The sequence below is a fragment of the Carassius auratus genome, chromosome 34, assembly GCF_003368295.1.
Source record: "Carassius auratus strain Wakin chromosome 34, ASM336829v1, whole genome shotgun sequence".
Lineage (NCBI taxonomy): Eukaryota > Metazoa > Chordata > Actinopteri > Cypriniformes > Cyprinidae > Carassius > Carassius auratus.
The window spans coordinates 25,044,172-25,068,897 of NC_039276.1; the positions used below are offsets into that span (position 1 = coordinate 25,044,172).

At 37.8% G+C, this 24,726-nt stretch overlaps 1 protein-coding gene, 1 long non-coding RNA gene and 2 pseudogenes across 16 annotated transcripts in view; all 4 read left to right on the plus strand.

Annotated features, from left to right (window-relative positions):
* The first annotated feature begins 2,006 nt into the window (after window positions 1-2,006).
* Window positions 2,007-2,754, plus strand: LOC113053786 (uncharacterized). Its single transcript, XR_003277313.1, has 3 exons — window positions 2,007-2,091; window positions 2,318-2,441; window positions 2,655-2,754. It is a non-coding gene; the product is annotated as an uncharacterized LOC113053786 (long non-coding RNA).
* Window positions 2,755-4,729: 1,975 nt separating this feature from the next.
* Window positions 4,730-12,881, plus strand: LOC113052859 (transmembrane protein 237A-like; annotated as a pseudogene).
* Window positions 12,882-13,802: 921 nt separating this feature from the next.
* LOC113052860 (transmembrane protein 237A-like) lies at window positions 13,803-20,757 on the plus strand (annotated as a pseudogene).
* A 1,902-nt stretch (window positions 20,758-22,659) lies between these two features.
* Window positions 22,660-24,726, plus strand: part of LOC113053609 (abl interactor 2-like) — a 50,563-nt gene continuing 48,496 nt past the window's right edge. For 4 of the 15 annotated variants that reach the window (XM_026218762.1, XM_026218765.1, XM_026218771.1 and 1 more), the window contains exon 1: window positions 22,663-22,854. In XM_026218762.1, the coding sequence (XP_026074547.1) occupies window positions 22,738-22,854 (117 nt within the window). In that variant the 5' untranslated portion in view covers window positions 22,663-22,737. Of the gene's footprint in view, window positions 22,855-24,726 lie in introns of all 15 variants that reach the window. The other 11 variants (XM_026218764.1, XM_026218770.1, XM_026218767.1 and 8 more) reach the window with 7 other exon arrangements.

Here is a 24,726-nt window from a genome sequence, read left to right on the forward strand (position 1 = left end):
GAAATATGTATCATTTTAAGGGAAAATAAGTTGATTAATTATCAACTTATTTTCATGGCATCAACACATCTCAAAACATTTTCATGGCATCAACACATCTCAAAACATTTTCATGGCATCAACACATCTCAAAAAAGTTGGGACAAGGTCATGTTTACCACTGTGTGGCATCCCCTCTTCTTTTTATAACAGTCTGCAAACATCTGGGGTCTGAGGAGACAAGTTGCTCAAGTTTAGGAATAGGAATGTTTTTCCATTCTTGTCTACAGGCTTCTAGTTGCTCAACTGTCTTAGGTCTTCTTTGTCGCATCTTCCTCTTTATGATGAGCCAAATGTTTTCTAATGGTGAAAGATCTGGATTGCAGGCTCGCCATTTCAGTACCCGGATCCTTCTTCTATGCAGCCATGATGTTATAATTGATGCATATATGGTCTGGCATTGTCATAATGGGAAATACAAGATCTTTCCTGAAAGAGAGGGTGTCTGGATGGGAGCATATGTTGTTCTTGAACTTGGATATACCTTTCAGCATTGATAGTGCCTTTCCAGATGTGTAAGCTGCCCATGCCACACGCACTCATGCAACCCCATACCATCAGAGATGCAGGCTACTGAACTGAGCGCTGATTACAACTTGGGTTGTCCTTGTCCTCTTAAGTCCGGATGACATGGCGTCCCAGTTATCCAAAAAGAACTTCAAATTTTGATTCTTCTGACCACAGAAGAGTTTTCCACTTTGCCACAGTCCATTTTAAATGAGCCTTGGCCCAGAGAATACGCCTGCGCTTCTGAATCATGTTTAGATATGGCTTCTTTTTTGACCTATAGAGTTTTAGCCAGCAACGGCGAATGGGGCGGTGGATTGTGTTCACTACAATGTTTTCTGGAAGTATTCCTGAGCCCATGTTGTGATTCATTACAGTAGCATTCCTGTATGTGATGCAGTGCCGTCTAAGTGCCCGAAGATCCCGGGCATCCAGTATGGTTTTCTGACCTTGACCCTCACGCACAGAGATTGTTCCAGATTCTCAGAATCTTTGGATGATATTATGCACTGTAGATGAAGATAACATCAAACTATTTGCAATTTTTCTCTGAGAAATTCCTTTGATATTGCGCCTCTATTTTTCACCGCAACATTGTGATCCTCTGCCCATTCTGACTTCTGAGAGACACTGCCACTCTGAGAGGCTCTTTTTATACCCAATCATGTTGCCAATTGACCTTATAAATTGCAAATTGGTCCTCCAGATGTTCCTTATATGTACATTTAACTTTTCCGGCCTCTTATTGGTACCTGCCCCAACTGTGTGTAGTTCTAATGAAATCCAAAATGAGCTAATATTTGGCATGACATTTCAAAATGTCTCACTTTCAACACTTGATATGTTAACTATATTCTATTGTGAATAAAATATAAGTTTATGAGATTTGTAAATTATTTCATTCCTTTTTTACTCACAATTGAGTAATTGAGTACAGTGTCCCAACTTGGAATCGGGTTTATAGATGGATAGATAAATATTTGACAGATTAATTTTTTCCATTAATTTTATATATTACTAGTTTCTTAATTCTTTAGTTCTATTTATAATGTTTATGTGTTTGTGATTTTACTTTTCTGTCATTGACAGTAAACACTTAAGTTAAGCAGAAAGAAGCAGCTCAGTCAGTGTTGTTTACCTAACTAGTCTCATAATCATCTCTCAATAAAATGCTATATCCAGCATGATGTTAATTTAAAGCTTCATGCTCACTGAAGTCTCATTTTCTTTGTTTCCATTCAGTCCTGATTTTCGGGAGAGCAACATCAAGACACCAGCGGTGAGTTATCCTTGTTGAACATCTGAACATGTGTACAGGAAGTTTAAATAAAATCAGTTATTTTATTTGGCCTAGCCCCAGTAACCTCAAAGCCTGTAATCATTTCTATTGTACTTGGATTTCTAATCTAAGAACTATATACAACTAGTGTAACTGTAGACAGAGCTGTCCTATTTCTGTCCTATTTCTACACAGACAAAATGCCAAGTGTCAAACCCAAGAAAAAGAAAATCAAGAAGGAGATTAGTGAAGTTGAGGAACTCAAGGTAATGATACTTATAAATGCTTTATATGATCTTATCAAGTTTGCATTTCTTATCTAGACTATTTTATCTTTTGTACATGTTTATGTGCTTGCTGCTGGGCAAATACATTTTTATGCATGTAAGTGTAGTGCATTGGTGTAACAGCTTCCTCTGCAGGCAGCAGATGGAATAATTCAGATACCCAGGTTAAGTGTTTGAGCAACATATTCTTTCCAATAAATATCAGCAGGATCCGAGCCAGGTTTAGAAACGGAGGGTCTGGAGAGCCACAGAGAGCCGCTGACTCCTGAGCCTCAGGACAATCCACCACAGAAGAAGAAGAAGAAAAGATATATATGAGATATATACATGTAATGATGCTTTCATTATACATCTATATACTGTTTGCTATCAATGTTAGTTATTACATTAATTAAGAAATAATGAGTTACTTAATCTCTAAAAAAAGACTGTGTGTGTGTTAAATACTTATATACAGTATTATGTGAAGTATATATAAATGTAGCCAATAAAATAGGAAAATAAAATAAAGCTAATAAAATCCAGTGTGACTTCTGGCCTAGGCCGCTTTCAGGTGACTGATCGTTTGGATTTATCCTGTGACCATATGGGGGAGCACAAGGGGGTCTGACCCATGTGGAATACACAAGATGTCGCACATGAGGGTCCACAGCGGCTTCAGGTGGGTTTGGTTGTGAGATGGTCTCAAATTGTCTAATAGCTCTTATAATCTCTAATGTGCTTCAGTTTCAAGACAATGTTCAAGACAAAACAAGGACTAGGGTAGACTCTAAATAACTCTACAAAACACAATAAACAAGGAAAACAAAGACTCGGAACACTAACTACTAACAAACAGTCACGGTAGTACAACGACTTGTTTGAGGGGTTACAAGGACACGATATCTCAGGAAGCTGACAGGTAGGAACACATAAGTAGAACAGTTTGAGGAAACAATGAACCGACAAAAGACAGAGCACACTAGGAGATCTAAATAGGGGAACTAATCAAGACACGACAGGTGGCACAGATAGGACAATCACGACAAGACTAGGATAACAAGGGGGGGGCTGGGCAAGGGAACGAGACAACACAAGCACATGGCCCAAAGACAAGGCCATGTGCTTGTACACAAAACACGGGTCTGTCATGATCCTGCCTCTAGACTAGAGAAAAGTCAGGACATGATGGCAGGACCATGACATTTCAAATTGTTTATCAATGAGCAAATTTATTAATTCCAAATGAATAAATAAGTCCTTCCACCAGGGATTCCATACACTTTGTCAGCCGATACCCTTTAACATAGAGATTTAATATAACATTATTATAGTGTGTTTATATTAATTAATACTTTAACAACACATTTGCATGTTTATGGCTCTCTGATGTTGATTAATGGTCACATGATATGGGGTTAAACAAAGTTTTTTTTTTTTTTTTTTTTAGTAAGTGTTTTAGTTTGTTTTTATTTTGAAGTGTTCATTTACATTTTCATTATTTCATTATTTATCCCATTTTTTCATCAACTCATGAACCACCACGTGTTTGCAAACCCCAGTTTGGGAAAACCTGCTCTAAAATCGAATCCCTGACTTATAAGACAACTGATAAGAGAATGTTTCAAAACTAACTGATGTATAATTTTTTGATCTGAGTGTTTGAAAATGTGATTCATGTTCGGAGTGAGGTATCTGTACCCTTTATTGCTTTCTTCTGTAAGTGAAAATCAATAAACTGCATCAACACAACACTTACCTCTTACCAGAGTTATTATAGTTTACTAAAACTAAAAACAATAAAAAGAAAAGAAACATATGCAAACCTTTTTATTTTATTTTAGCTAGTTATCAAGGCAGTGTTTCTCGCCTAACCTGATTTTACCAAGTGAGACATGTTCCTGGGACAATGTCGTTGTTGACCCTGGAACAACATTGTGATTAACCAATCAGATTTGAAGAACCAGTTTATAGATTTTGTGAAGTTTATGCTTAAAATCAGTGTTTGGTGCTTGTACATCAGTGTCATTCATCTTTCATTTCCTCGGATTTAAGGGATTACTCATGGTTAAGGTTAGGTTTAGGTGTATGGATATGGTTAAGAATATATTTTTGGAGTAAAATGTTGTTCCAGGGTCAACAAAATATGTTGACCTAGGAACACATCGAACTTGGCAAAATCAGGACGTGCGTGTTTCTCATTTTAATCTCAATACTACAATAACACTGCCTCTGACAAAACAAAGATATGTTTTTTTTTAAGGAAACCTGTTTTTTTGTTTGTTTTTTTTTTTTGTGCTGGCATACTTCGCTGCTCTCATCCTGTCCCTGAGCCAGCAGATGACCAGTGATCATATATATCTCTACCCCACAGCCAATGAAACACTTTGGTGAGTTGATCAATCAGGCGTAATGTAATCCAGCATAATATCCTTAAAACATTGCTGCAACAATCACTGTATCGTTCTGTAAGTGGAATTGATCTGTTGCACAGGATTGTGTACTTCACTAAATCATATGCAGTGATTGTTGTTTAGATCCCCGGGCTCAGAGCATCAGATCCTACAGCCCTGGATCATGGTAAATCTGCTCGTAGCTCTTCTGGTTGGTCTGGCCTGGGTGTTTTTTGCGACCAGACATGGACTACACTGAAGGTAAGAAGGGCTGTACAGAATGAGTGTGTATGTGTGTGTGTGTCTTATCCTATTCATGTGTCTATTGTCAATTTTATTCCTCTCTCGTCTACATCCTAACATAAGTACTGTCTTTACTGTCAGAGTTTTTAATGGCGATGGAGGTGGAGGAGTATACATGTCACGATGAGAAAAACACTGATACACGATTTACATTTATCAATGATCAGAAATTAACACTGTTTTGTGCTAAATGTTTTGAAGTAAACATTTTATTCCTTTGTTGTTGAGCTTGTTATACTGTGTACTGTAGATAAAAACTGTGTAAACATATGAATAAACTCTTTTGTTAAGTTTCCTGTTTCACTCTTTTTGCTGATCCTCTATAAGTGTAGTCCACTTAAATAGTCCTGTGATGTGTTGAATTTCATATCTGTGGATTCATATAGGAACTGTATTTATAATAGAATTAATCAACGATTAGAAAACGATTATTTTAAGTACTTTTATCAGAAGTATTGTGTTGCATACTGCGGGTATAACATGCAGTTTGTGTGTTGCTTTGGATAGCAAATAAAGGTGTGTGCTAAATTAATAAATGCGCCGGACACTCCTGTCGATTGCTTGATGTTTCATGTCAAATACCCATTTACAACTAAACACAGCACTAAAGAGCACATATACAATAACAGCACAAATTTGACTTTTAATACTGTCATTTCTAACTACAGATTAAAGGAGTGAAATAATTCCTGACGATGCAAGATAGAAGAAGACTGCATCAGGCTCATCATGTCCCAAAGACATCTGTTGGCATGACAAGGCCAAGCACTGTCTTACAGTGTTTAATTCTGAAACCAAATTAATCTATCCTGTTTTGTCTATTATAATTGAAAAGAACTTTGCAGATGGTGTAGAAACCAAAGTCGAAGATCAACACCATACGTGCACAGCTTGCAACACCTCATCTCTAGCATACCCGTGTTCATGCTGCCCGCCTGGATGTGGCCTCCAATCCAAGACAGCCCCCTCCAGCCCTCAGCTTCAACAACACCACTCCATAGAGGTCACCCACTCTCATCCAGCTCTGGTGTTCAGAAAGCAAAACAGCCTGGATGAACTGAGGTCAGCCATCCATACCGTTGCCAGCAGAATGGACCAGAGCACCAGTGATGCTGGAGATCTCAGGCAGAAGATGGTAGCTGTAACAGAGAGAATGACAGACAGTGTAAAGGAAAATGCCCAGGCATTGAGTCTGTTGGTGGAAGTGGTGGACAAACTGCAGGGTCTTATTATTTCCAGCAAGTCTCCAGGAATGACTTCCAGATCCCAACACATCTAAAAAATGGCAAGTGTGCCCAACCTGCCCAGCCAGCCGATTGCGCCAGCCAATAAATCTTTCAGCGACACTCATCATGTCTCATCCTCCATCTCAGTGTCTTCATCTTCAACCACATCACCATTTTCATCCTCTTCTTTAAGGTGTAACATGGATTTTTCTCACCACAATAGATCTCATACAAGTCTTCATCATGCCAGAGCAGAAACAGGTCTGTCACAACAGAAAGTAAGATTGGACAGACTTCCCTATCTAACAGTTTGATGACATCCACTACTACCTCTCTAACAAGAAGAAAAAATTGGAAGATGAGGAAATAAGAGTGACCGTGTTCCCACTTCTCTGTCCTCAATTTACTCTTTGCTGAAATTGCTGGTTTTGATTTTACCGAATGCTGTGATGTTGTTCACTACAATGGAACTACACTACAAACAGGCAATTACTTGATATTTTTCTTATTTGTATCTCCTCTTCATCCCATCCACAATCAAGATCCATAGAACGGTTCATTGATTGGTGCTTGTGCCTTCAAATAAAAACACTGCATTCTTCATCTGAAGCTCATTCATCAGCCCTATGTGTCTTTCCCAAACTCTAAGTTCCTCTTTGACCTCTGTCACAATTTTAGTTTACAGTAGGGTCAAGTCAGGCATGTTTCTATTTGAGATGACTGGATTCCGCAATCTCATTACCGCAGTGTCCACCCCCCTAATATTTCATCATGACATGATCTCCACTGCAACCACAGCCTTCCTCCACTCATGTGCAGGAGCAAGATCTTCTGTGGGAATCACCATGTGATGCCTGTTAACATTGATAACCAACTGATTGACCATTCTTGTCTTGTCTTTTATATACTTTTTGTTTTTTGAGCTCATACTTGTCAAGTGTTCTGATAGGTTTAAACATGAAATGAAACTGATACAAAAACTTAAAGTGGTGATGAAACAGAAGAAGCATCATATCATTTCTTCAGAATTGTAATGTACAGAACACCCAAGTGAAACAAGTTATCAAAAAAAGCAAAAAAACATATAGAGGAACTTGGTTCTATCCATTGGTTGTTGACTGGATGTCAGTTTTAAGTAAGGAGTGGGGTTTAAGCAGACTAAATGATTGGAGAAGGCCAACATTCGTCACCAAACCTTTCAATGGAAGATGATATTTTAAGAATTATAAGGTTAAAATATGCATGGTTGAATTGTTCAAAATAAGATCAGTAACATACATTTAGAAATTGGATAGGGTAAGTTTTAATTTCATGCTGACTTTAAAGGTGAAGTGTTTGTTTCTCAGCCATTAAACACATGGTAAAAAAAAAAGTTATATTTTGTTGTTTGAAAGTATAATACTAACAGTAGTATTCTCCAATGTGTGCGTGTCTTTTAGGACTTCTTCATCCTGGCGACAAGCTTGTGGAAGTGAATGGACAGAAAGTGCGGGGACTGCAGCCCGAGCATGTCATTCAGATGCTGGTAAAGTCAAGATTAAAACCTCTTTTTTTGTTTCTTATAATGCTCCTCATTCTCTTACAGTCAACTAATATCTAAGACTTTCAAACCATTCTCAACTCTTTTAATGACCATATCCATTCATGATATGGTTTTTCACACTTTTATAGGTAAAATCTCAGGGAAATATTCTTTTTAAAGTGATCCCTAATTCACCACAACCCGCCAACAGCCAACTGTAAGTGCACTGTAAATAGCTTCATAAAATGTGGACTCTGCACTATGCAAGTATTTAATATATATATATATATTGATTGGAACACTGCGGGGGCATTGGTGCGTCCGAACGGCATTACGAGATACTCATAGTGGCCTGTGGGGGTGTTGAAGGCAGTCTTCCATTCTCTCAGACGATTGTCAAGACGGATGGCCATTGCTATGAGGGATTCAAGATCTTCAGGCGTTTCTCGAGTGGCTAACTCATCTTGAAGGGGCTCAGACAACTTGGAACTGAGTGTTTCTGGGTCCATGAGTTACTTGGTTTTTCTATCACAGGCCGGGCTAGAACTAAGGTCTCTGGTGTGGTGGGTGAGAGATCTACCACTAGGCCACAGAGGCTGAGGTGTTGGACCCAATTGAAATACTCAAGGCAGTACTCCAAGCAATATTGGTTTATTTAAAAAAAAGGACTTTGCAAGCCAAAAAATCCAACAAAAGTTCTTCTCAGACAGAGGAATTAATAACAAGAGAGATAATGGGAAAACAAAACCACAGGGGAAAATAAAAACTCCACAAGGGGAGAAAACAAATCAAGAGCGTGTGAACAAACAAATAACTAGGAACACCTTACTTGAGGTAGCATGGGAAGACTTGGAAGAACTAGTAAATACAGAGCTGGTATCATGCAGCCTGAACTCAAAAACCAAGTGTCAAACAAGGGAAAGACTCAGCTAAAATACTCTAACAGAAACAAGGCACAGGTGACCTGGATAACGCTAACAAGAATAGACAAAGAAGAACAAAGACAGAAGGGAACACAGGGGACCTCTAGAGGCACGGAGACAAACTACAGGAGGTCAAATGCTGACATCTAGTTGCTCAACTGTCTTATGTCTTCTTTGTCGCATCTTCCTATGTATGATGAGCCAAATGCTTTCTATGGGTGAAAGATCTGGATTGCAGGCTCGCCATTTCAGTACCCTGATCCTTCTTCTATGCAGTCATGATGTTGTAATTGATGCAGTATGTGGTCTGGCATTGTCATAATGGGAAATACAAGATCTTCCCTGAAAGAGAGGGTGTCTGGATGGGAGCATATGTTGTTCTTGAACTTGGATATACCTTTCAGCATTGATAGTGCCTTTCCAGATGTGTAAGCTGCCCATGCCACACGCACTCATGCAACCCCATACCATCAGAGATGCAGGCTTCAGAACTGAGCTCTGATAACAACTTGGGTTGTCCTTGTCCTCTTAAGTCCGGATGACATGGCGTCCCAGTTTTCCAAAAAGAACTTCAAATTTTGATTCGTCTGACCACAAAACAGTTTTCCATTTTGCCACAGTCCATTTTAAATGAGCCTTGGCCCAGAGAATATGCCTGCGCTTCTGAATCATGTTTAGATATGGCTTCTTTTTTGACCTATAGAGTTTTAGCCAGCAACGGCGAATGGGGCGGTGGATTGTGTTCACTACAATGTTTTCTGGAAGTATTCCTGAACCCATGTTGTGATTCATTACAGTAGCATTCCTATATGTGATGCAGTGCCGTCTAAGGGCCCGAAGATCCCGGGCATCCAGTATGGTTTTCTGACCTTGACCCTTACGCACAGAGATTGTTCCAGATTCTCAGAATCTTTGGATGATATTATGCACTGTAGATGAAGATAACATCAAACTATTTGCAATTTTTCTCTGAGAAATTCCTTTGATATTGCGCCTCTATTTTTCACCGCAACATTGGGGGAAGTGGTGATCCTCTGCCCATTCTGACTTCTGAGAGACACTGCCACTCTGAGAGGCTCTTTTTATACCCAATCATGTTGCCAGTTGACCTTATAAATTGCAAATTGGTCCTCCAGATGTTCCTTATATGTACATTTAACTTTTCCGGCCTCTTATTGGTACCTGCCCCAACTGTGTGTAGTTCTAATGAAATCCAAAATGAGCTAATATTTGGCATTACATTTCAAAATGTCTCACTTTCAACATTTGATATGTTAACTATATTCTCTTGTGAATAAAATATAAGTTTATGAGATTTGTAAATTATTTCATTCCTTTTTCACTCACAATTGAGTAATTGAGTACAGTGTCCCATCTTGGAATCGGGTTTATAGATGGATAGATAAATATTTGACAGATTCATTTTTTCCATAATTTTATATATTACTAGTTTCTTAGTTCTTTAGTTCTATTTATAATGTTTATGTGTTTGTGATTTTACTTTCTCTCATTGACAGTAAACACTTAAGTCAAGCAGAAAGAAGCAGCTCAGTCAGTGTTGTTTACCTAACTAGTCTCATAATCATCTCTCAATAAAATGCTATATCCAGCATGATGTTAATTTAAAGCATCATGCTCACTGAAGTCTCATTTTCTTTGTTTCCATTCAGTCCTGATTTTCGGGGAGTGCAACATCAAGACACCAGCGGTGAGTTATCCTTGTTGAACATCTGAACATGTGTACAGGAAGTTTAAATAAAATCAATTATTTTATTTGGCCTAGCCCCAGTAACCTCAAAGCCTGTAATCATTTCTATTGTACTTGGATTTCTAATCTAAGAACTATATACAACTAGTGTAACTGTAGACAGAGCTGTCCTATTTCTGTCCTATTTCTACACAGACAAAATGCCAAGTGTCAAACCCAAGAAAAATAAAAACCAAGAAGGAGATTAGTGAAGTTGAGGAACTCAAGGTAATGATACTTATAAATGCTTTATTTGATCTTAACAAGTTTGCATTTCTTATCTAGACTATTTTATCTTTTGTACATTTTTATGTGCTTGCTGCTGGGCAAATACATTTTTATGCATGTAAGTGTAGTGCATTGGTGTAACAGCTTCCTCTGCAGGCAGCAGATGGAATAATTCAGATACCCAGGTTAAGTGTTTGAGCAACATATTCTTTCCAATAAATATCAGCAGGATCCGAGCCAGGTTTAGAAACGGAGGGTCTGGAGAGCCACAGAGAGCCGCTGACTCCTGAGCCTCAGGAGAATCCACCACAGAAGAAGAAGAAGAAAAGATATATATGAGATATATACATGTAATGATGCTTTCATTATACATCTATATACTGTTTGCTATTAATGTTAGTTATTACATTAATTAAGAAATAATGAGTTACTTATTCTCTAAAAAAAGACTGTGTGTGTGTTAAATACTTATATACAGTATTATGTGAAGTATATATAAATGTAGCCAATAAAATAGGAAAATAAAATAAAGCTAATAAAATCCAGTGTGACTTCTGGCCTAGGCCGCTTTCAGGCGACTGATCGTTTGGATTTATCCTGTGACCATATGGGGGAGCACAAGGGGGTCTGACCCATGTGGAATACACAAGATGTCGCACATGAGGGTCCACAGCGGCTTCAGGTGGGTTTGGTTGTGAGATGGTCTCAAATTGTCTAATAGCTCTTATAATCTCTAATGTGCTTCAGTTTCAAGACAATGTTTCATGAGTTTGTCCAGTACTCTTCATGGCCATGTCCTTATCATGTGGTTTTTCTTGTTGGAGCTTGATGACTTGTTATGTGCTAAAATGTTTGTTGTTCTCTGCGTAGGATCATTGGACTGTACTCTCATGGGCTTCTGTCAGGATATGCGGTGTGGAACATCATTGTAGTGTATGTGTTAGTTGGAGAGCAGATGACCACTCTATCTAACTTTCTCCAGCATTATCACAGTCTGGCTTACCCTGCACAGTCTCTGCTCTACCTGCTGCTGGCCATCAGCACCGTGTCTGTCTGTGACAGGAGTGACAAGTGTCAGCACAAGCAACAACAGTACAAACAATACATGATCATACTCCAAGCAATTACTCCAAGCAATACTCCAAGCAATTTCAAATTGTATATCAATGAGCAAATTTATTAATTCCAAATGAATAAATAAGTCCTTCCACCAGGGATTCCATACACTTTGTCAGCCGATACCCTTTAACATAGAGATTTAATATAACATTATTATAGTGTGTTTATATTAATTAATACTTTAACAACACATTTGCATGTTATGGCTCTCTGATGTTGATTAATGGTCACATGATATGGGGTTAAACAAAGTTTTTTTTTTTAGTAAGTGTTTTAGTTTGTTTTTATTTTGAAGTGTTCATTTACATTTTCATTATTTCATTATTTATCCCATTTTTTCATCAACTCATGAACCACCACGTGTTTGCAAACCCCAGTTTGGGAAAACCTGCTCTAAAATCGAATCCCTGACTTATAAGACAACTGATAAGAGAATGTTTCAAAACTAACTGATGTATAATTTTTTGATCTGAGTGTTTGAAAATGTGATTCATGTTCGGAGTGAGGTATCTGTACCCTTTATTGCTTCCTTCTGTAAGTGAAAATCAATAAACTGCATCAACACAACACTTACCTCTTACCAGAGTTATTATAGTTTACTAAAACTAAAAACAATAAAAAGAAAAGAAACATATGCAAACCTTTTTATTTTATTTTAGCTAGTTATCAAGGCAGTGTTTCTCATTTTAATCTCAATACTACAATAACACTGCCTCTGACAAAACAAAGATAGACATGCTTTTTTAAGGAAACCTGTTTTTTTTTTTTTTGTGCTGGCATACTTCGCTGATCTCATCCTGTCCCTGAGCCAGCAGATGACCAGTGATCATATATATCTCTACCCCACAGCCAATGAAACACTTTGGTGAGTTGATCAATCAGGTGTAATGTAATCCAGCATAATATCCTTAAAACATTACTGCAACAATCACTGTATCTGTTGCACAGGGTTGTGTACTTCACTAAATCACATGCAGTGATTGTTATTAAGGCCCCCGGGCTCAGAACATCAGATCCTACAGCCCTGGATCATGGTAAATCTGCTCGTAGCTCTTCTGGTTGGTCTGGCCTGGGTGTTTTTTGCCACACGACCGGACATGGACTACACTGAAGGTAAGAAGGGCTGTACAGAATGAGTGTGTATGTGTGTGTGTGTCTTATCCTATTCATGTGTCTATTGTCAATTATTTTATTCCTCTCGTCTACATCCTAACATAAGTACTGTCTTTACTGTCAGAGTTTTTAATGGCGATGGAGGTGGAGGAGTATACATGTCACGATGAGAAAAACACTGATACACGATTTACATTTATCAATGATCAGAAATGAACACTGTTTTGTGCTAAATGTTTTGAAGTAAACATTTTGTATATTCCTTTGTTGTTGAGCTTGTTATACTGTGTACTGTAGATAAAAACTGTGTAAACATATAAATAAACTCTTTTGTTAAGTTTCCTGTTTCACTCTTTTTGCTGATCCTCTATAAGTGTAGTCCACTTAAATAGTCCTGTGATGTGTTGAATTTCATATCTGTGGATTCATATAGGAACTGTATTTATAATAGAATTAATCAACAATTAGAAAACTGTTATTTTAAGTACTTTTATCAGAAGTATTGTATTGCATACTGCGGGTATAACATGCAGTTTGTGTGTTGCTTTGGATAGCAAATAAAGGTGTGTGCTAAATTAATAAATGCGCCGGACACTCCTGTCGATTGCTTGATGTTTCATGTCAAATACCCATTTACAACTAAACACAGCACTAAAGAGCACATATAAAATAACAGCACAAATTTGACTTTTAATACTGTCATTTCTAACTACAGATTAAAGGAGTGAAATAATTCCTGACGATGCAAGATAGAAGAAGACTGCATCAGGCTCATCATGTCCCAAAGACATCTGTTGGCATGACAAGGCCAAGCACTGTCTTACAGTGTTTAATTCTGAAACCAAATTAATCTATCCTGTTTTGTCTATTATAATTGAACAGAACTTTGCAGATGGTGTAGAAACCAAAGTCGAAGATCAACACCATACGTGCACAGCTTGCAACACCTCATCTCTAGCATACCCATGTTCATGCTGCCCACCTGGATGTGGCCTCCATTCCAAGACAGCCCCCTCCAGCCCTCAGCTTCAACAACACCACTCCATAGAGGTCACCCACTCTCATCCAGCTCTGGTGTTCAGAAAGCAAAACAGCCTGGATGAACTGAGGTCAGCCATCCATACCGTTGCCAGCAGAATGGACCAGAGCACCAGTGATGCCGGAGATCTCAGGCAGAAGATGGTAGCTGTAACAGAGAGAATGACAGACAGTGTAAAGGAAAATGCCCAGGCATTGAGTCTGTTGGTAGAAGTGGTGGACAAACTGCAGGGTCTTATTATTTCCAGCAAGTCTCCAGTAATGACTTCCAGATCCCAACACATCTAAAAAATGGCAAGTGTGCCCAACCTGCCCAGCCAGCCGATTGCGCCAGCCAATAAATCTTTCAGCGACACTCATCATGTCTCATCCTCCATCTCAGTGTCTTCATCTTCAACCACATCACCATTTTCATCCTCTTCTTTAAGGTGTAACATGGATTTTTCTCACCACAATAGAACTCATACAAGTCTTCATCATGCCAGAGCAGAAACAGGTCTGTCACAACAGAAAGTAAGATTGGACAGACTTCCCTATCTAACAGTTTGATGACATCCACTACTACCTCTCTAACAAGAAGAAAAAATTGGAAGATGAGGAAATAAGAGTGACCGTGTTCCCACTTCTCTGTCCTCAATTTACTCTTTGCTGAAATTGCTGGTTTTGATTTTACCGAATGCTGTGATGTTGTTCACTACAATGGAACTACACTACAAACAGGCAATTACTTGATATTTTTCTTATTTGTATCTCCTCTTCATCCCATCCACAATCAAGATCCATAGAACGGTTCATTGATTGGTGCTTGTGCCTTCAAATAAAAACACTGCATTCTTCATCTGAAGCTCATTCATCAGCCCTATGTGTCTTTCCCAAACTCTAAGTTCCTCTTTGACCTCTGTCACAATTTTAGTTTACAGTAGGGTCAAGTCAGGCATGTTTCTATTTGAGATGACTGGATTCCGCAATCTCATTACCGCAGTGTCCACCCCCCTAATATTTCATCATGACATGATCTCCACTGCAACCACAGCCTTCCTCCACTCATGTGCAGGAGCAAGATCTTCTGTGGGAATCACCATGTGATGCCTGTTAACATTGATAACCAACTGATTGACCATTCTTGTCTTGTCTTTTATATACTTTTGTTTTTTGAGCTCATACTTGTCAAGTGTTCTGATAGGTTTAAACATGAAATGAAACTGATACAAAAACTTAAAGTGGTGATTAAACAGAAGAAGCATCATATCATTTCTTCAGAATTGTAATGTACAGAACACCCAAGTGAAACAGGTTATCAAAAAAAGCAAAAAAACATATAGAGGAACTTGGTTCTATCCATTGGTTGTTGACTGGATGTCAGTTTTAAGTAAGGAGTGGGGTTTAAGCAGACTAAATGATTGGAGAAGGCCAACATACGTCACCAAACCTTTCAATGGAAGATGATATTTTAAGAATTATAAGGTTAAAATATGCATGGTTGAATTGTTCAAAATAAGATCAGTAACATACATTTAGAAATTGGATAGGGTAAGTTTTAATTTCATGCTGACTTTAAAGGTGAAGTGTTTGTTTCTCAGCCATTAAACACATGGTAAAAAAAAAAGTTATATTTTGTTGTTTGAAAGTATAATACTAACAGTAGTATTCTCCAATGTGTGCGTGTCTTTTAGGACTTCTTCATCCTGGCGACAAGCTTGTGGAAGTGAATGGACAGAAAGTGCGGGGACTGCAGCCCGAGCATGTCATTCAGATGCTGGTAAAGTCAAGATTAAAACCTCTTTTTTTGTTTCTTATAATGCTCCTCATTCTCTTACAGTCAACTAATATCTAAGACTTTCAAACCATTCTCAACTCTTTTAATGACCATATCCATTCATGATATGGTTTTTCACACTTTTATAGGTAAAATCTCAGGGAAATATTCTTTTTAAAGTGATCCCTAATTCACCACAACCCGCCAACAGCCAACTGTAAGTGCACTGTAAATAGCTTCATAAAATGTGGACTCTGCACTATGCAAGTATTTAATATATATATATATATTGATTGGAACACTGCGGGGGCATTGGTGCGTCCGAACGGCATTACGAGATACTCATAGTGGCCTGTGGGGGTGTTGAAGGCAGTCTTCCATTCTCTCAGACGATTGTCAAGACGGATGGCCATTGCTATGAGGGATTCAAGATCTTCAGGCGTTTCTCGAGTGGCTAACTCATCTTGAAGGGGCTCAGACAACTTGGAACTGAGTGTTTCTGGGTCCATGAGTTACTTGGTTTTTCTATCACAGGCCGGGCTAGAACTAAGGTCTCTGGTGTGGTGGGTGAGAGATCTACCACTAGGCCACAGAGGCTGAGGTGTTGGACCCAATTGAAATACTCAAGGCAGTACTCCAAGCAATATTGGTTTATTTTAAAAAAAGGACTTTGGAAGCCAAAAAATCCAACAAAAGTTCTTCTCAGACAGAGGAATTAATAACAAGAGAGATAATGGGAAAACAAAACCACAGGGGAAAATAAAAACTCCACAAGGGGAGAAAACAAATCAAGAGCGTGTGAACAAACAAATAACCAGGAACACCTTACTTGAGGTAGCATGGGAAGACTTGGAAGAACTAGTAAATACAGAGCTGGTATCATGCAGCCTGAACTCAAAAACCAAGTGTCAAACAAGGGAAAGACTCAGCTAAAATACTCTAACAGAAACAAGGCACAGGTGACCTGGATAACGCTAACAAGAATAGACAAAGAAGAACAAAGACAGAAGGGAACACAGGGGACCTCTAGAGGCACGGAGACAAACTACAGGAGGTCAAATGCTGACATCTAGTTGCTCAACTGTCTTATGTCTTCTTTGTCGCATCTTCCTATGTATGATGAGCCAAATGCTTTCTATGGGTGAAAGATCTGGATTGCAGGCTCGCCATTTCAAGTACCCTGATCCTTCTTCTACGCAGTCATGATGTTGTAATTGATGCAGTATGTGGTCTGGCATTGTCATAATGGGAAATACAAGATCTTCCCTGAAAGAGAGGGTGTCTGGATGGGAGCATATGTTGTTCTTGAACTTGGATATACCTTTCAGCATTGATATTGCCTTTCCAGATGTGTAAGCTGCCCATGCCACACGTACTCATGCAACCCCATACCATCAGAGATGCAGGCTACTGAACTGAGCGCTGATTACAACTTGGGTTGTCCTTGTCCTCTTAAGTCCGGATGACATGGCGTCCCAGTTTTCCAAAAAGAACTTCAAGAATACGCCTGCGCTTCTGAATCATGTTTAGATATGGCTTCTTTTTTGACCTATAGAGTTTTAGCCAGCAACGGCGAATGGGGCGGTGGATTGTGTTTACGACAATGTTTTCTGGAAGTATTCCTGAGCCCATGTTGTGATTCATTACAGTAGCATTCCTATATGTGATGCAGTGCCGTCTAAGTGCCCGAAGATCCCGGGCATCCAGTATGGTTTTCTGACCTTGACCCTTACGCACAGAGATTGTTCCAGATTCTCAGAATCTTTGGATGATATTATGCACTGTAGATGAAGATAACATCAAACTATTTGCAATTTTTCTCTGAGAAATTCCTTTGATATTGCGCCTCTATTTTTCACCGCAACATTGGGGGAATTGGTGATCCTCTGCCCATCTTGACTTCTGAGAGACACTGCCACTCTGAGAGGCTCTTTTTATACCCAATCATGTTGCCAATTGACCTTATAAATTGCAAATTGGTCCTCCAGATGTTCCTTATATGTACATTTAACTTTTCCGGCCTCTTATTGGTACCTGCCCCAACTGTGTGTAGTTCTAATGAAATCCAAAATGAGCTAATATTTGGCATGACATTTCAAAATGTCTCACTTTCAACATTTGATATGTTAACTATATTCTATTGTGAATAAAATATAAGTTTATGAGATTTGTAAATTATTTCATTCCTTTTTTACTCACAATTGAGTAATTGAGTACAGTGTCCCATCTTGGAATCGGGTTTATAGATGGATAGATAAATATTTGACAGATTCATTTTTTCCATAATTTTATATATTACTAGTTTCTTAATTCTTTATTTCTATGTATAATGTTTATGTGTTTGTGATTTTACTTTCTCTCATTGACAGTAAACACTTAAGTCAAGCTGAAAGAAGCAGCTCAGTCAGTGTTGTTTACCTAACTAGTCTCATAATCATCTATCAGTAAAATGCTATATCCAGCATGATGTTAATTTAAAGCATCATGCTCACTGAAGTCTCATTTTCTTTGTTTCCATTCAGTCCTGATTTTCGGGAGTGCAACGTCAAGACACCAGCGGTCAGTTATCCTTGTTGAACATCTGAACATGTGTACAGGAAGTTTAAATAAAATCAATTATTTTATTTGGCCTAGCCCCAGTAACCTCAAAGCCTGTAATCATTTCTATTGTACTTGGATTTCTAATCTAAGAACTATATACAACTAGTGTAACTGTAGACAGAGCTGTCCTATTTCTGTCCTATTTCTACACAGACAAAATGCCAAGTGTCAAACCCAAGAAAAATAAAAACCAAGAAGGAGATTAGTGAAGTTGAGGAACTCAAGGTAATGATACTTATAAATGCTTTATTTGATCTTAACAAGTTTGCATTTCTTATCTAGACTATTTTATCTTTTGTACATTTTTATGTGCTTGCTGCTGGGCAAATACATTTTTATGCATGTAAGTGTAGTGCATTGGTGTAACAGCTTCCTCTGCAGGCAGCAGATGGAATAATTCAGATACCCAGGTTAAGTGTTTGAGCAACATATTCTTTCCAATAAATATCAGCAGGATCCGAGCCAGGTTTAGAAACGGAGGGTCTGGAGAGCCACAGAGAGCCACTGACTCCTGAGCCTCAGGACAATCCACCACAGAAGAAGAAGAAGAAAAGATATATATGAGATATATACATGTAATGATGCTTTCATTATACATCTATATACTGTTTGCTATTAATGTTAGTTATTACATTAATTAAGAAATAATGAGTTACTTAATCTCTAAAAAAAGACTGTGTGTGTGTTAAATACTTATATACAGTATTATGTGAAGTATATATAAATATAGCCAATAAAATAGGAAAATAAAATAAAGCTAATAAAATCCAGTGTGACTTCTGGCCTAGGCCGCTTTCAGGTGACTGATCGTTTGGATTTATCCTGTGACCATATGGGGGAGCACAAGGGGGTCTGACCCATGTGGAATACACGAGATGTCGCACATGAGGGTCCACAGCGGCTTCAGGTGGGTTTGGTTGTGAGATGGTCTCAAATTGTCTAATAGCTCTTATAATCTCTAATGTGCTTCAGTTTCAAGACAATGTTTCATGAGTTTGTCCAGTACTCTTCATGGCCATGTCCTTATCATGTGGTTTCTTGTTGGAGCTTGATGACTTGTTATGTGCTAAAATGTTTGTTGTTCTCTGTGTAGGATCATTGGACTGTACTCTCATGGGCTTCTGTCAGGATATGCGGTGTGGAACATCATTGTAGTGTATGTGTTAGTTGGAGAGCAGATGACCACTCTATCTAACTTTCTCCAGCATTATCACAGTCTGGCTTACCCTGCACAGTCTCTGCTCTACCTGCTGCTGGCCATCAGCACCGTGTCTGTCTGTGACAGGAGTGACAAGTGTCAGCACAAGCAACAACAGTACAAACAATACATGATCATACTCCAAGCAATTACTCCAAGCAATACTCCAAGCAATTTCAAATTGTATATCAATGAGCAAATGTATTAATTCCAAATGAATAAATAAGTCCTTCCACCAGGGATTCCATACACTTTGTCAGCCGATACCCTTTAACATAGAGATTTAATATAACATTATTATAGTGTGTTTATATTAATTAATACTTTAACAACACATTTGCATGTTTATGGCTCTCTGATGTTGATTAATGGTCACATGATATGGGGTTAAACAAAGTTTTTTTTTTTTTTTTTTAGTAAGTGTTTTAGTTTGTTTTTATTTTGAAGTGTTCATTTACATTTTCATTATTTCATTATTTATCCCATTTTTTCATCAACTCATAAACCACCACGTGTTTGCAAACCCCAGTTTGGGAAAACCTGCTCTAAAATCGAATCCCTGACTTATAAGACAACTGATAAGAGAATGTTTCAAAACTAACTGATGTATAATTTCTTGATCTGAGTGTTTGAAAATGTGATTCATGTTCGGAGTGAGGTATCTGTACCCTTTATTGCTTCCTTCTGTAAGTGAAAATCAATAAACTGCATCAACACAACACTTACCTCTTACCAGAGTTATTATAGTTTACTAAAACTAAAAACAATAAAAAGGAAAGAAAAGAAACATATGCAAACCTTTTTATTTTATTTTAGCTAGTTATCAAGGCAGTGTTTCTCATTTTAATCTCAATACTACAATAACACTGCCTCTGACAAAACAAAGATAGACATGCTTTTTTAAGGAAACCTGTTTTTTTTTTGTTTTTTTTTGTGCTGGCATACTTCTCTGCTCTCATCCTGTCCCTGAGCCAGCAGATGACCAGTGATCATATATATCTCTACCCCACAGCCAATGAAACACTTTGGTGAGTTGATCAATCAGGCGTAATGTAATCCAGCATAATATCCTTAAAACATTGCTGCAACAATCACTGTATCGTTCTGTAAGTGGAATTGATCTGTTGCACAGGGTTGTGTACTTCACTAAATCACATGCAGTGATTGTTATTAAGGCCCCCGGGCTCAGAACATCAGATCCTACAGCCCTGGATCATGGTAAATCTGCTCGTAGCTCTTCTGGTTGGTCTGGCCTGGGTGTTTTTTGCCACACGACCGGACATAGACTACACTGAAGGTAAGAAGGGCTGTACAGAATGAGAGTGTATGTGTGTATGTGTGTGTGTGTCTTATCCTATTCATGTGTCTATTGTCAATTATTTTATTCCTCTCTCGTCTTCATCCTAACATAAGTACTGTCTTTACTGTCAGAGTTTTTAATGGCGATGGAGGTGGAGGAGTATACATGTCACGATGAGAAAAATGAGCTGGCAGCCTGACACTGATACATGATTTACATTTATCAATGATCAGAAATGAACACTGTTTTGTGCTAAATGTTTTGAAGTAAACGTTTTGTATATTCCTTTGTTATTGAGCTTGTTATACTGTGTACTGTAGATAATAACTGTGCAAACATATGAATAAACTATTTTGTTAAGTTTCCTGTTTCACTCTTTTTGCTGATCCTCTATAAGTGTAGTCCACTTAAATAGTCCCGTGATGTGTTGAATTTCATATCTGTGGATTCATATAGGAACTGTATTTATAATAGAATTAATCAACAATTAGAAAACTGTTATTTTAAGTACTTTTATCAGAAGTATTGTGTTGCATACTACGGGTATAACATGCAGTTTGTGTGTTGCTTTGGATAGCAAATAAAGGCGTGTGCTAAATTAATAAATGCAAATAAACGCTGGACACTCGTGTCAATCGCTTGATGTTTCATGTCACATACCCATTTACAACTAAACACAGCACTAAAGAGCACATATACAATAACAGCACAAATTTGACTTTTAATACTGTCAATTCTAACTACAGATTAAAGGAGTGAAATAATTCCTGACGATGCAAGATAGAAGAAGACTGCAACGGACAGCTAAAACGATAACCTTCAGGACTTGTACATCTCCAGAGTGAAGAAGCAGACAGGTTACATCATATCAGACCCCTCTCACAAACCCAGACATTACAGATCTCTGTGCATTAGAACATCTTTCCTCCTATGCCATCTCCAGCTTAAACAGCTAGAAATCACCACCTGTCTAAAAGTTAATTTCTTAATAACTAATTATTGTCTCTCTCTCTCAAGTATTATGTTACAAATACATAGACATATTATTTGTATTTCTACATCTGTATACACAGTAAATACTGAATGTTGTTACCAAGAGCTTCGCACACACTTGGCGAATAAAGTGTGATTTGATGATTTGATCACAGGGGGCGCAATTTCCAAAGGAATGCGAGACAGAAAGTACATCTAGACATGATGAAGAGTAATACATTCAAAACTAACTGGGGAATGAGAGGAAGATATATATATATATATTTTTAAATCTGTTGCTTCATGCTCAGCTAATTTAGGTGAATAAAGTTAGCATTTCTTTTTATATTAAAGCCTTTACTGTAATGCATAAATCAATTAAATCATTAACGGCAACAACAACCAAAATAAATAAATATTGTGGAACTCTTTCATACGTGCTACAGAAGTTTTTGTTTTTGAAAGAGGTCGTCTCTTGCTTACAATAATGCTATATTAATCATTTAATACTGTGAGGTATTATTGCAACTTAAAATAACTATTTTATATTTATATTCGTTTTAAAATATTAATAAACTCAAGAAACATTTTTATTATAAATTCTGAGAAATAAAATGCTGCTAAATATGTTTGTGGAAACTAAGATACGCTACCATTCAAAAGTTTGAGGTAAGATTTTATTTATTTTATTTGTTCAAGAGTGACAATAAAGACATTTGTTGCAAAATATTTCCATTTCAATTCCATTCCATGTCGTTCTTCTGAACTTTCATCACAGTCTCTGCATAAAATAAATAAATTAATAAAATAAAAAAAACCTTGAAGACACTGATATCATATGAATAATTCAAATGTTAAAATATCTTAACAGTTATTTTTAACTGTAATAGTATTTCACATTATTTTAAACTTTTAACCAGTAGTGTGTCCATATATTTTCAAATTTAAATGTATATAAAATAGTTACTGACTATGGTTATTATTATATTATATTATATTATATTATATTATATTATATTATATTATATTATATTATATTATATTATATTATATTATATTATATCACTAACTTTAATACGCGAACTCATTCACCGTAGCAAGAATCGTGAACGCGCTTCCCTGGCTTTTCCCCAAACTCCGCGGGAGGTGAAGCCGCTCTACTTCCTGTCTGTGGTTGCGCGAGGCGGTCGAGTGGAGGGATGTAAAGATGGCGGAGCTGCAGATGCTGCTGGAGGAGGAAATCCCAGCGGGTCGCAGAGCGTTACTGGACAGTTTCACCAACCTCGAAAGAGTCGCCGAATACTGCGAGAGTAACTATGTACAGGTGAGCGGACGAAGCGTGGCGAAGCAGTGCCCGTGCGCGCTGTTTCTGGAGTTGATGTGTGGGGAAGGAGCTGTGAGTGTCTGTGCGATGGCTGTTGATCATCTGTTGAAGCCGAGCACCAACTACTAAATGCATGCACGCCACTGCGGCTTACTCTCGTTGAGATATACCATAAAAGTTTAAAGTATTCGTATGTGAAGCTGTAAACTAAGAGAAGGCCACTTCGCAGGAGATGCGCTCAGATTTGCAGTGATTGTAGCGCGTGAATAACAGTGATTAACGTTACATGATAATCGCGCGCAATGGGAAACTTTGAACTGTTTTTTCCATGTTGTAAATTGGAACTGACAATACAGTTCAAATCAGCTCACCTTTTGTTTGATCACATTTGTGGAAAAATGAGACTTTCTGGTACACGTGATCCGATCGAGAGGGCAAACAAGTGTCCGACAGCCTGCTGGAGGCTTAACTGGAATTCTTCCATACTCCTGTCATGTGTCTTTAGAGCGTTCTTTAACTCCGATTTTCAGTAAAGTAGTTTTGTTCTTTTTTTCAATTTGAAGGATTTTACTTGTGCTTGAAAACCCATTTCCAGTCTTTCTAGGTTTAGATGGATGCACACACACACACACACACACACAAACACATATATATATATATATATATATATATATATATATATATAGTGCTGGGTAATAGCTGATTACATATGAGATATATTATCTGGATAACCTAATCAGATTTTAAAAAATTAAGTAGCCTAATTGTAATTACATTATATTACATTTTAAAATACTCATAAACAGACTTATCCTATTTTAATTGCACGTCAAATGCAAAAATTCACATTTCTTATTTACAGGTAATGCAGGGATTCCCAAACTTTTTTTTCTCAGCTGATTCTCCTTCACCTAATATATTTATTAAGTAAAAAGCGACAACTATAAACTTCTTTCTCTTTGAGATTATCCTATTTAAATCAATGTAATAAATGAGTTCGGTCAAAAGTAATAAAACAATAATTGAAAAGTAGTAGTGATAATATTACTTAAAATGTGTAACATAATTGTGTTACTAACTAGTTTTTATCATGTAATTTGGAATCAGCAGCAGATTACATTTCGTAAGTAAATCTACCCATCAGCACTGTGTTTTTATATATATATATATATATATATATACATATATATATATATACACACACACACACACACATTTTTTTCAATTAAAGATGGTATGTATAACTAGGGATGGGTACCGAAACCCGGTATTAAACTGGCCCCGGGGCTAAATTATGAAAGACTGTAGTATCAGTAAGATCTGATGGTATCGGTTCTGCTTTCGGTACTGGAAGGGGAAAAAATGAGTGTACTATGTATTTTTGCTTAATAATGTTATCGTGCAGATTTTATCTCACCAAACTTTCTAATGTGCGATCATATTAAGACGTTTGTCTGTGAGATCTGCGAGATCTGTCATACACGCCGTAGAGGCTGTCTGTCAGTCACAAACACACAACAAGAACGAGCGCGGCGCGCGCACACAGTATGAAAAGTCGCGCTTGATAATAAAGAGAGACGATGTCGAAGAGATTTGCTTAATAACATTATCGTGCACATTTTATCTTACCACACATTTCTAATGTGCGATCATATTAAGACGTTTGTCCTTGAGATCTGCGAGATCTATCATGCACGCCGCGGAGGCTATCTGTCAGTCACACACACACACACAACAAGAATGAGCGCGGCACACGCATAAGGGGCCGTTCACATATCACGTGCGCTCAAGTTCGTTATTTCAAATGTAGGCGCGGTATGCGCGCTCATAATGGAAGCGATCTGGTCGTGACGCGCACGCGGTGTGACGAGC